A 13691-nucleotide genomic window follows, 5' to 3' on the forward strand; every position below is an offset into this window, starting at 1 on the left:
GCGCTATGGTGGTCTGCTTTTCTGACGCTGTATTTAAATAATCTGTTTGCTAAGTCATATCTTGTGGGATGACGAGGCGTTTGAGAGAGTAGATTGCACGTGTCTTTGATTTTTCCAGGCTCAGAAGAAGGCGACGACGCCGAAACGTTACCCAGAATAGAGATCAATAACAGTCTTCGTTTTGCTTAAAAAGTAGTGCATAATCGAACTCCATGACCCCAAGATTCAAAGAAGGTCGAACTTGGAACTTACTCATCGTACACTCTTTTTCGAATTCAGTAACACACAGACAAGCACACACACATACACATCCGGACTGAGCCCGTTATTATATACCAGTTTGAAGAGTCCAGCTAAAGATTTCAGACACGTACTTCAGACTTCAGAATGTGCGGACTTTAGACTTTCTGTGGTGTTCCCTTCGCTTGCCATCACTGATCAATGAAAGCTAATATTCGTGGCACTTTCTCTGAAACTTGAATTGTACTTTTCTAACAACGCCTTCTCCTTTCTTTTTTTCATAGATTTATGTGAAAGGTTTCATAGTTTTCTTTCCATTCGCATCATTTCTACATTTGGAGAACAACCAAACTTCAGTTTCGAACATTCCTTCGATTCTAATATAACATAGACTCACATTGAAAGGATTACCCTAAGCATGGGTTTTCTTCATCGTTCCTCCATCAATTATCACAGAATGATTTTTTAACATGAAATGACGTGAACGACATCATCGCGCTGATAAAGATAACGTCCCTTGTCAGATCATGTAAACAGTTGGGCACTATTTAAGCATTTCATTCATATTTCCAAATTTGGAAGAAAACATGTTACCAACTTGAGGCAAAGGTGCAAGAAAATAGGCGCGCAGAGGAGTTATAGAAGTGAAAAGCAACGTGAGCTATTCAGAGCTATTAAACGGTTGCAAAATCTCATTCAGCTTTTGCGACATGCAGATGACGTTATTGCGCACCAATCAAACGTTCCGGGACCCGTCCACCCCATTTTATAGCTTTCTCGCGCCGACCCACCAACTCGGCGCTCGGTGGACCCGTCCCGCCCAATTAATAGCGCTCTAGTGCCCGGTGCACTAATCAGACGCCGCTGGACCCGTCCCCCCTCCCCTTTTTGGAATTTCGTTTTACACATACGATATAGCATGATCATGATCATGATGATACCCCATGCAAGTGCGTGTGTGTGTCACGAATCTCAAAAAGGGGGTGCGACTGGACTACCGGCATCGAGTTGGTGCGCCCGCCCACATAGCTACAAAATGAGGTGAAGCGTCGAAACTGGTGCGCAATAACTCTGTGTGCATGTCACAAAATATTATCGAGTTTGATAAGCTGTACACGAGGTTGCTAAATAAATTTATTGGCTGACGTTTCGGCTATATCGCCTTTTTCAGAGCCTGAAAAGGGCAATATTCAATCTACAATTCAAACGACCAACCTCTCCACAACTAAACTGATAAACTCCACGCTTACTTTCAATCACAAATTTAGCGACTACACTGAATGCTCACCTTAGATCGGAGGCGCCTAGCATGGACCGCTGACTGATCGATCACGAGGACGAATGGTTCAAATGTCACATTCGGATCGGAAGAACCATACGAGATATGGCGCGAGTTCCCGCGTAATCGACAGACATTCACCCCTACGGTTCATTTTAGGGTTTTTGGCTTGGATTCAAAATGCCTCCAGCGATTTTCGAGCCAACGTTCTAGATTCGTGGCTAAGATTTGGACCCTAATTTCAAAATCGGCTCCGTCGTGCTTTTGTGTTCTATGGGCACCTAAAGGAGTCCATTCTCGTAACCTATTCTTCTCAAGATCTCAAGCAGTCTCCTGGTCCACCTGTGGAACAAATAATATAGTTCGGTGTTGTACAGATGGTATCGTACGAACGATTCCGAACTAACTGACGTTTCAAATTGTTCGGTGGTATTTCAACGACCGAACTATCCAAGTCTGCTCTCCCCAGACAGTGCCTAATTGCAGTGCTCATTTCATCGGAGATGTAAGGAAAGCAGAGAGGTATCTTATCTGTGGTGGGATTTCCCAATTGCCGTGCTCGTCCACTTCGGTATCACGAAGAAATCCCGTTTCTTAAACGAGCAATGGGTTAGGGTAGCAAAATTAGTCGAGTTTCCTCTTTTTTCAATTGCTCGCCTTAAGATTGACTTGCCGACCTGTCCAGTGCTCTAGCTCACCACCTACGCGCAGCACACCTGACAAGAGACTGTGTCATGGAGTCTTTTGACGTCGAAGCCCTGTATACGAATTTATCTAATGACTCTGCGATACAGGCTATGTTCGAACTGCTGAAAGAAAACATAAGAACCATCAATTTACACGAATTGTCAATGTCCCAATTGATGGTTCTTCTCAAGGCGTGCCCCGACTGCAATATCTTTAGATGGTTCGGGAATTACTTTGCACAACTTAGAGGTTTAGCTGTGGGGCAGAGATTGGCTCCCACCTTAGCTATTTCATTTATGGCCAAAATTGAAGCACCTGTTCTGGAACTACATCCGTTGTTCTACTCTCGGTACATTGACGATTGTTTTGTTATTTGCGCCACCCATGCGGAGATGGACAAATGTTTTGACTTGTTGAACCGACAGTCCGAGCACATAAAACTTGCTAGGGAGAAACCACAGGGCAACTGGCTTCCTTTTTTGAACATCCAGGTTGGCATCTCAAACGATACGTACCAAACGAAATGGTATCGTAAGCCCAGTAATAAAAACATCTTGGTTCATTTCTTTCTGCTTATCCATTTCATATGAAGAAATATGTGCTTAACAGCATGTTTCGCACGGCAAGAACCGTTTGTAGTGGATCTGAGGAGAGAAAGGAATCAGTAACTTTGGCTCACGAAATTGCTGTTTCGAATGGTTATGAAATCCGAACGTCTAAAACGAGACGATACTGAAGTGAACGAGCACGGCAATTGGGAAATCCCACCACAGATAAGATACCTCTCTGCTTTATTTACATCTCCGATGAAATGAGCACTGCAATTAGGCACTGTCTGGGGAGAGCAGACTTGGATAGTTCGGTCGTTGAAATACCACCGAACAATTTGAAACGTCAGTTAGTTCGGAATCGTTCGTACGATACCATCTGTACAACACCGAACTATATTATTTGTTCCACAGGTGGACCAGGAGACTGCTTGAGATCTTGAGAAGAATAGGTTACGAGAATGGACTCCTTTAGGTGCCCATAGAACACAAAAGCACGACGGAGCCGATTTTGAAATTAGGGTCCAAATCTTAGCCACGAATCTAGAACGTTGGCTCGAAAATCGCTGGAGGCATTTTGAATCCAAGCCAAAAACCCTAAAATGAACCGTAGGGGTGAATGTCTGTCGATTACGCGGGAACTCGCGCCATATCTCGTATGGTTCTTCCGATCCGAATGTGACATTTGAACCATTCGTCCTCGTGATCGATCAGTCAGCGGTCCATGCTAGGCGCCTCCGATCTAAGGTGAGCATTCAGTGTAGTCGCTAAATTTGTGATTGAAAGTAAGCGTGGAGTTTATCAGTTTAGTAGTGGAGAGGTTGGTCGTTTGAATTGTAGATTGAATATTGCCCTTTTCAGGCTCTGAAAAAGGCGATATGGCCGAAACGTCAGCAAATAAATTTATTTAACAACCTCGTGTACAGCTTATCAAACTTGATAATATAAATTCAACTACGCCGAGGTTCATTGAAAGTCGAACTTTTCAACATGTCACAAAAGGTAAATTAGACGTTGCAGCCGTTTCATACCCATGATCACTGGGCGCGTTGCTTTTCACCTATGTGACTCCTCCGCATGTCTGTTTCCTTCCACGTTTGCCTCAGGTTGGTATCATACCTTCCTCAGAAAGAAACATGCATGCAAATGGCTATTCAAATAGTAGCGAACAGATTACATGATCTGAGTTAGAATGTTATCTTTATCCGTAGGATGATGTCGTCATTTTATGACGGTACATCATTCTTTGATAACTGTTGAGTGGACACAGGAGGAAAACGCATATTTCGAGTGATGCTTTTAAAATTTTTTGATAATACATTGGTAAGGAGTATTTGAAGCTGATGTTTGAATGTTCTCTAAATGCAGAACTGATGCGTTTGGAAAGAAGATTATGAAATCTTTCGACTTTAGTGATAATAATGAAGATGAAGAAAGATTGCTAGAGATACGCAAGTCTTATCTCACAGAAAACGGGACTAGTATTTATTTTCGTCAGTCAGTGAAGTCGAGCAAAGCAAACACACCAGTGAGTCTGAAGACCGACTTTGGCGGGACGTTCAGACTGGTTATCAAATAACGGGCTTAGTTCCTCACGTGTGTTCCTGTCTGTCTGTGTGAAACGAAATTGCAGATTGCGATATGACGGATCCCACGGCGTCGAATTTTATCGCCGACGTCACAAAGCTGTCATAAAATGGGATCTTGTAATCCAACGGCGTGGAATATGTGTGCCTTGGTCTAATAGCATCGTGCAATAACATCGTGTCAATGTCGCAAAAGTTAAATGAAACGTTGCAACCGTTTTATAGCCATGGCTAGTGCACGTGCTGCCTTCCACCTCTATGATTCCTACACGTATCTATTTGTTTGCACGTTCGCCTCAGGTTGGTAGCATGCCTTCTTAAGAAAACACAAATGCAAACGGCTGCTTAAATAGTAGCCAACAGTTTACATGATCTGATGTAGAATGTTATCTTTGACAGCACGATGAAGTTGTTGACGTCAATTTATGACCCTTCGAGTAATGCTTCCAAATTGTGTTTAAATTACATTGAAATCGAAGGAGTGATTGAAGCTGATTTTAATGCTCTACAAGTGTGGTACTGACACTTTTAGAAAGAAAAATATGTAATCTTTCTAAAAAAAAATATGTAATAGTAATAAAAGAGGAGTAGAGAATTGTTACAAAAATTCAAATCTAATTTCACAGGAAATGCCACTACTATTAATTTTCATTGATCAGTGAAAGGAGCGAAGCGAACACCAGAGAAAGTCTGAAGTCCAGGTTTAGCCGGACGTTCAAACTGGTCAGATTATTACATTACAAGTGTACATCAAGAGCTTCGACTTATTGTCATCGTCATGAGCATGCGATAACAAAGAACGCCAAAAGGTACAGCAAACGATGCTAAACGAAAAATGAGACGGAACAAAAACGTTTAAGTTATATTAGGTTGTTGCAGAAGTAATGCGCACTTTCAAATATTCACTTTGAAATGCAATAACTTGCTTCAAAATCAACTTTTTCAATCGAAATGAAAATCCTTATGGCCCAAGCATCGTTGTTAACTAGGCACACGTTTGCTTATTACCGCTGCATAAAAGCTCGAGCTTTCGGATTCTACAAACTTCTGTGAGTCTTTTTCGGCATCACCTCGGTTCTGGAAGATCTTACCTCTTAGGCAGCTGTCTCGATGTTTGAAAAAGCGACAGTGAGTTGGCGAAAGGTCCGCAAATATGGTGGGTGAGGCAGAGTATCGAAGCTTAACTCGTTCACCTTCAGTAGCGTCACCTTTGAAATGTGTGGCCGGGATTATCGTGTACGAGAATCGGGGCCTTTCTGTTCACCTACGCCAAGCAAGAAGTTGCAGTTTCCTTTTAATTTTGTCCAGTTCTTCGTAATACGTCGTTGCGGTGATGATTCCGCAAGTTCTCATGAAGATGATTACATTTATAGCACACCACCACACATTCACCACGGTTTTCGGGTGCATTTTCGGCTTCCGGGATTGGTCGGGAGCTTTATCCTCGTCCATAAATTGAGCAGGACGCTTCCTGCCATCCTAATGGATCTATTTCTCATTGTACATGACAACACGATCGAGCAATGGATCGCTCTTGTTGCGTAACAGAAACGTTGAACAGATCTCAAATCGGCAGTTTCTTTGGGACTCGCTCAGTTCATGCGGCACCCACTTGCTCAACTTTTTCACCTTTTCAATTTCTTCCAAATAGCGGACTGTTGAATGATCAGTGCCTTGTTCTTGGGCAACCTGTGCTGTTTTAAGCTGATAATTGATGATCGCCTTCAGTAGGTGATTGTCAACTTCAGAAAGGCGGCCGCGACCTCCGCTATCTTCAAGGCTCATATCGCTACAACGAAACCCTTGCAACCAACACTGTGGATTCGGCGATTCGGTGATGCTTCCCTCACACCAAACAGCGTTGATGTTCCGAGCTGCAGACCTCCCCCAGCTTGAACTCCTGGAGGAAGATTTGGTAAAAAATCTTGGACATATTATGTTCTAAATCTTGGCACTGACCAAATACCGATTCACCTTCAAAATCACTTCAGTACTAATAACCACAACAAAATGCGCTACAACACTATACGACTTCTATTATTAAAGATAAGTGTAACCAAAAAAAAAATTGTCGTGAAGATAAGGCAACGAAAAACGCGCATTCCTTTTGCAACAACCTAATAATATTGCATTTAACTGCACGTACAGATCGTGTGGGGGAAAAGGATACTATAGGAATTTGTATGGAAACGTTCTGGACTGAAAGATACTGGAAGATCTGTACTGGGAAATCTAGCCGTAAAAATCAAGGTAGGAAAGTATTGGATTATTGTGCGTGTCGTAAGTGGTTGCGCGTTGTATACAGTTTGCACATTGGACGACAAATTTAGTACCTAATCTTTGTGGAATTTTCGCAGAGTGTGTATTTCATACTATACTTTATATTTTCTTGTCTCAAATTCATGTTGAATTTGAGGGAAATTGGTCGTCATTGATAATATCGTGTTGAAGTTTAAAAACTATCCCGGCGAGTGACTGCGGGAGCACATGCTTCGGAAGCCATTTCAACTCTCTTGCTTTCCTGTGAGTGATTTTGAGAAGTCAAGTAGTTCGACTGGAGCGCGCCAGCCTTGCGTTCGCCGCATCTTCCGAGCCGTTTTTTACGGCAAATAGGAAGAAATGGACGGAATCACCCTCCTTTCCATAATCTACTATTCCTTATAAGAATCCACGAACTCCACCTGAAATCTGCACCACCTCAGATGCGTGGGGTGATGCCTTTAAGCTGCAAGAAACCAGGAAAGAGAATGAAGCCAGTACGCACCTAGCAAACATGACCATTTAAAATGAGAACTACTGCACAAAACAGCACGTTATTCATAGCCATTCGATTTAAAAAACATGATAAAACAAAACTAACTCTCATTCAAATGGATGCCTATGTCTCGTTTTAATGCCGTAGTTGTTCCGCCTCCCGATGCACATTCAATAACTTCTAAATCTGATAAAATCTTCCAAACACCCAAACGCAAAAGAGTAGATGTCAAAGCATCAAGAGCAGCTTTCCCCTCCTATCTCCCTTATTAAAAATGAATCTGAACGTCTCGCTAAAGACGTACTTCGAAATCAAGTTTATTGTGATGCTCGCTTCGCTCGCCTTCACTGATAGATATTAGGACTAGTGGGACTTTCCGTAAAGTTAAATTTCAATTTTTTTTTCTAAGAACGCCTTTCCCGGTCTTTTCTCGGAATTAATGAAATTAATGCACCTAATCACAAAAGTAGCAAGAAACATTAATGAAAGACTTCATTGTTGCCTTCCTAAATGCGTCCTTCTTTATTTGGAGAATAAGTCTGAACGTCCGGCTAAAGCTGGACTTCAGACCTACTGTGGTGTTCGCTTTGCTCCCCTTCACTGAACAACGAAAATCAATGATAGTGCCCTTTTCTGTGAAATTAGATTTGTGTATCTCTAACAATCTTCTTTCATCTTTTTTATTATAAATAAAGGCAAAAAGTTTCATAGTTTTCTTTCTAACCGCGTCAGTTCTACATTTGGAGAATATATTAACTTCAGCTTCAAACTCTCCTTCGATACCAATACAATGTAGACGCACTTTGAAAGTATTACTCGAGATTTGGGTTATTTTCCTGCTTAACTCCAAGACTGATCAATGTACCAGTTTGAACGTCCGGCTAAAGCCGGACTTCAGACTTTCTGTGGTGTTTGCTTCGGTCGCCTTCACTGATCAACGAAAATCAATGTTAGTGCCCTTTTCTGTGAAATTAGATCTGTGTATCTCTAACAATCTTCTTTCATCTTTTTTATTATAAATAAAGGCAAAAAGTTTCATAGACTTCTTTCTAAAAGCGTCACTTCTACATTTGAAGAATATTCGAACTTCAGCTTCAAACAATCCATACCAACATATTATAGACAAAATTTAAAAGTATCACGCGAAATATGGGTTTTCCTCCTGTGTTCCTCAAAGACTTATCAAAGAATGATGTTTTGGCATTAAATGACGTGAAAGACATCATCCAACTGATAAAGTTAACGTTCCTCGTCAGATCATATAAACATCTTGCTACTATTTAAACAGCCGTTTGCATGCGTGTTTCCACTTTCTGAGAACGGTATGCTAGCAACTTGAGGCGAATGAAGTAGGAAATAGACTCGCGGGGGAGACATAAAGTCGTAAAGGTGAAAAGCAAAGCGCCCAGTCGCCACGGCTATGAAACAGCTGCGCCCATCTATCTTTTTCGTCTTGCACACGAAGTTATCGCGCACCAATCTGACACCGCTGGACCCGTCGCACACCATATTATGGCTATCTGGCGCCGGCACACCAATCTGACGCCAGTGAACCCGTCGCACCCCTTTCTATAGGTATCTGATGCCGGCGTGCCAATCTGACACCGCAGGACCCATCGCACCCCTACTATAGCTATCTGACGCCGGCGCACCAATCCGACGCCGGAGGACCCGTCGCACCCCCTTTTTCGAATTTCGTGACACACAGACAAGCACACACAGACTAAGCGCGTTATTATATATCATGTGATCATGATCATGAATCATGATATTCACGCTCCATTTTATACATCTATTTCTTCGATATCGCCATAATTTGAGAATATTCTTCAAAGTATGGGTTTTCTCCTGTTCTATTCTTAACAAATAGCCCAAAATGCTTTGCTAGCATGGAATGATCTAAACATCATAATCATAGTGATAGAAATTATGTTCTACGTCAGAGAACGTAAAGTGCTAGCTGCTATTTAAGCAGCCGTTTGCTTGCATATTTCCAGTTTCTTCAAAAATAATGTTAGTAACTTCCTTCAAGGGTGCAGAAAAATAGTATTGCCGAAGAGCACATAGGGTGACAAACATGCGGTTGTCACAGCTACGAAGCTGCTCTCAACGTCGCATTTCCTTCTCTACAAATCCACTTAGAGTTATTGTTATCGGCACTGGAGTTTCGTGCCGCACTAACTTCACGCCTTCGAGCCCATCTCCCTCCATTCCATTTGAGCGGAGAAGGAAGTAGACATGCGAAGGAGTCATAAAAGTGAAAAGCAACGTACCCTGTGGTGACGACTATGAAATGGCTGTAACGTCCCACCTTTAGCGACATACATACGAAGTTATTGCGCACCATGTCGATACCGCGGGACTCGTCACTACCCATTCTACCTATTCGAATTGGCGCCAGAGCACCAATTCGATGCCGGATGGACCCCTCGCACCCCCTTTTTCGAATTTCGTCACACGCAGACAGACAAACACAGATACATACATGCACGGACTAAACTCGTTATTATATAACGTGATGTCCGACTCGCTGATTCAGGCGTTGTGTTTGAATAGTTTCACTGTAACATGGGGTTTAAGTCGGTTCTCTGGCACGTGCCAAACGTCTGGGTTGACAGCTATCTCAAACTTGGCTAATTGAACCTTTTATTTTGACTTACAATAAAAAACGTAGCAACGTTGGCGTGGATAACAAACACCTCTTCGTAAACGAGAACCCAAGGACACAAGAGAGTAAGGTAAGGAGACGAGAGTATATGCAGCAGCACAAATGAGCAGTGATACAAAAGGCAATGATAAAAATACGTATTTGGGCCCGTGGCCTAAGCAGAAGGAGAGTATGAGAGAAGTCGGGTGTTTGTGTCACAGCACAAAAGAAAAATGACAGGACTGACGGGCCCGTATTCAAGAATGCTGGTTCATTGCGATTTTCTAGAACTCTCGATCCATCGTATCATAGGCCATCGCATTGCGATCCTGGAATGGGACCTCGGAGGAGGGGTGCGTTTGTCGTAAGTGTTTGTCTTATAGCTCACGGAATTTTACGAACGGCATAAAGTGATTGGTAATTGATAAGGACCCATTTCTGTTATTCATGGATGGATTTCTGACGGAAATCCAGAATGCTTCCGATGCCTTCTTAGCAGATATTTCTTTCTCGTGGGCTAATATTGCACGCTTTATTTCAGACTCATTTCCACCATGCTTCTTATTTTTGTGGCGCCCCAATGGTGTCATCGTGTTTTCACTCACTTCACTTCACTTAACCAGTGCTCTTTGATACACAGGATCAGCATCCTTCCAGTCTATCCAATATAGATGTCATTGCATGTAAGGCATTCGGTCTGGAAGGTGGCTCCGATATTCGTGCAGTTTTAAAGAATGGACAAACAACGCAACACTCCGATACACACTGCCTATCGTAGAGTCTATTAGAAGCTAACTGTCGCTTGATGCTGTCGTTCGGGATGTTCACTACTGCCGAATCATCTTCTAACTGTGCACGCAGAAGAACCCTGTTTATCGCAGTAGGTGAGGAATTGGAGACGAAAGTGATAGGGAATTCTACCTTTCCGTGGGGTCCTCACTGTTCAGTTTTCATTTCGAGATAGAGTGTTGGATTTCGATCTCGTGTAATTTTTTAAATTAGCTATGCTTATGACTCGTTTTAATGATTACTCACGTTATCTATCCCCTGTATGCAATGAATATACAGGGTCCACATGAAATGTGACAAAAAAAAACTACCGCCAACTTTTCACCAATCTATTAAAACAAGAAATATTTATTTCCATTAGATAGAAACAAAAATTCTACACAAAATCTCACACCTCACATTCGAAACGACCGGCTTAAATACGAGCACTCAATCTTTTCCGGGAGTTCTTAAAGGCATCATCCCACGAATCTGAGGTAGTGCAGATTTCAGGTGGAGTATTTGTATACAGGATGGGAGACTACGGAGAGAGGGGTGATTCCGTCCATTTCTTCCTAATTGCCGTAAAATACGGCCCGGAAAATACGGCTTCATTCGTTTTGGCGCACCATTTTGTACAAGAGGTTCGATTGGAGCGCGCCAGTCTTGTGCGGCGCCGCATCTTCCGGGCCGTTTTTTACGGCAATTAGCAAGAAATAGACAGAATCACCTCCCTCTCCGTAGTCTCCCATCTCGTATACGAATACTCCACCTGAAGTCTGCACCACCTCAGATTCGTGGGGTGATGCCTTTAAGGATGCGCGCGTTCATTTCAGGCGAGATTTCGTCCCATACCTTCACAATGCTCTTTTCGGCGAGTTGAGGGACTTGTCTTTCAAACCGCAGGCTTTTTGCTCCAGTATCGACCAGATAATAAAATCTAAAGGGTTGAGATCGGGAAAGCTTGAGGAAATATCCTTCCTCCAAAAACTCAGAAGATTGGTTTCAAATCTCTCCAATATCTTCTGGCATTCCAGTGGCACCACGACCTGGTTCCAAATCGTGTTGGAATGTCCAGTCAATGTACTGAGCGTTTTCTTTGGCCCAAGGAATCAACTGATCCTCTACGATTTGCTTTCGATACACTTCGGCATTAATTTAACCCCTTTTTGGACAAAAACAAGCTTGGTCTTTCCCAGGCCCAATATTCCGGCCCACACCATTACGGACAGTTAAAAATGAGTTTTCTCAACTCTGACGACCTTCAGATCCTTTTGACCGCAGTTTCCGTTGATTTTTTTCCAATTTTTCACTTCTTTTCCATTTTTTCCATATCGAACTGGTTCAACGGTAATTATCTTAACTTCTGTGAAGAGAATCTGACCAAGTTTGTCATAGCACGCAAAGATCTCATCTTTCTCCATTTTTTCAATCTTGAGGTCTTCACTTTGTCGGTAAGCAGTGTCCTTTGGCGAATTTGTAGGGGTACAATTTGAAATCATCTCTGATCAGTCTTTGCCTAGTTGAACGGCTCACTTTGTGCTCCTTAGCCGATTCGCTGATGCTTCCTTCAGGATTTCGGCGGAGTTTATACTTGACGGGCTTTTGAATGGCAGTTCGCTCTGGCAGCAGAAGTCCTTGCAGTTCGCTCGGGTCTTCCTCTCGGACGATTTTCAATCTCTTTAGTCTCTTTGAAGCGCTTCATGACGCGATGTACTTGTGTTGATGCAGTTTCAGCATTTTTGAAATCTTGGGAACTGACGACCCGCATTTGTACATGGCGACTATTGCTGAACGATTCTCAGCTGGCACCATCTTTATGTAAAAACAGTGAATAAGAAGTGCAATAATAGGACTAAGAAATATGGAGAAAACTATTAACATCATAGTGGAGCACAAAGAAGCAAAAAAAATGTCCGAAAACGAATTTTCTATTGCCCGTCACACTTTGTATGTCATTGGACATTCAAGAAATTGTGAAGTGGTCAATAGATAAGGGGAAACTTTTGGTAGTAGCTGACTCACAATTCCATCAAGAAACCAAGAGATATGATTTGTCGGTCCTCTTCCACAATTTACTACTGGCTTTATTTTATAAGTATCCGCTCACATTGACCTTGGGTCACTGAATGAAAGCTTATGCGTTTTGATCAAGCTGCAAAAGACAATGCAGCTTGGTGTTTCTGTTTTTAGCCCAGAATGGACCTTTCATCAATCTCAGCAATCTCAGCAGTCTTACCAGTGCTCATCCAAACATGGTTCAGACGTTTTCATTGTAGATGTTTACACTGATCATTCCGAACGACAAGCGACAATTGGTACGTAGTAGACTCCACCATACGGACGATCTCTACGAACAGTGTCTATCGGAGTGTTGCGTTTTTTCTCCATTCGGTACAAATGGATATTGAGCAAAAACCGGAGTAATCTACCAGATAGTATGGATGGCATGGAAGCCCATTCATATTGGAGAAGCTGGGAAGATGCTGAGCCTGAGTATCAAGGAACGTTTGGCTGGTAAAAGGCCAATATTACCTCACCAGAAAGAAATATCTTTTGGAAAGCACTGAAAGGATCCTGTATTTCCTTCAGAAGTCTATCCAATAACAAAAATGAGTGCTTATCAAATTCCAACGACTTCCGTTCGTAACTCAGTCAGTTGTAAGATTGTCCCACAAGCAGTTCGTTAAAACTATACAGACACGAGTACTTAAGGGTACTGCACAGTGTGTAGATCTGATTCGCTTTGGGTGTCTCTCTGTGAGAACGCGGAGGCTCATCAACCCTACTAGTCGGTGGAATTTGCCTATTTGTTCTCCTATTTGGAGTCCTTGCGTGGTGTGCTTATAACAGTTTTGAGGCTTTATAGGAAGAGAAGAGAAGTTTGCGGAAATCAGGGTATGCATATGCAAAATCCTCAAACCATTTTCAGGTCTTTGATAAAGACAAAGTTGTCGAAACTTCAAGCTGTCAATAAAGTTCCACCAAAACCTCGTCGGGGTAACAAGAGAACATAAATCGAGAAAACTCAACAGTAATAGGAGTGGCATAACTCCTCTGGGTTCATGATAAGTTGCAGAAATGTCAGCGTAAGAAGAACCACGTCTACTATTTGTCATCTTTTGCCAGTTTATAGGTTTTTTTTTTTTCACTGAGGAGGTAGATAATCACTCTTATGAAC

At 42.4% G+C, this 13691-nt stretch overlaps 2 protein-coding genes across 3 annotated transcripts; both read right to left on the minus strand.

The window, feature by feature from the left end:
- Positions 1 to 5828: 5828 nt before the first annotated feature.
- Positions 5829 to 6125, minus strand: RB195_015168 (uncharacterized protein; the record flags this gene model as incomplete). The annotated part of the gene is made up of 1 exon (XM_064205749.1): positions 5829 to 6125. One exon carries the CDS (start codon positions 6123 to 6125, stop codon positions 5829 to 5831), a length of 297 nt encoding a protein of 98 aa, XP_064061630.1.
- Positions 6126 to 11515: 5390 nt separating this feature from the next.
- RB195_015169 (uncharacterized protein) lies at positions 11516 to 12012 on the minus strand (the record flags this gene model as incomplete). 2 transcript variants are annotated; one of them, XM_064205751.1, is made up of 2 exons in its annotated part: positions 11516 to 11634; positions 11895 to 12012. In XM_064205751.1, 2 exons carry the CDS (start codon positions 12010 to 12012, stop codon positions 11516 to 11518), a joined length of 237 nt encoding a protein of 78 aa, XP_064061631.1. The 2 variants fall into 2 exon arrangements, with proteins under 2 accessions (XP_064061631.1, XP_064061632.1); XM_064205750.1 differs by lacking the exon at positions 11516 to 11634 and having other exon boundaries at positions 11743 to 12012.
- Positions 12013 to 13691: the final 1679 nt, after the last annotated feature.

The sequence above is a fragment of the Necator americanus genome, chromosome V (assembly GCF_031761385.1).
Source record: "Necator americanus strain Aroian chromosome V, whole genome shotgun sequence".
In the NCBI taxonomy this organism is placed as follows: domain Eukaryota; kingdom Metazoa; phylum Nematoda; class Chromadorea; order Rhabditida; family Ancylostomatidae; genus Necator; species Necator americanus.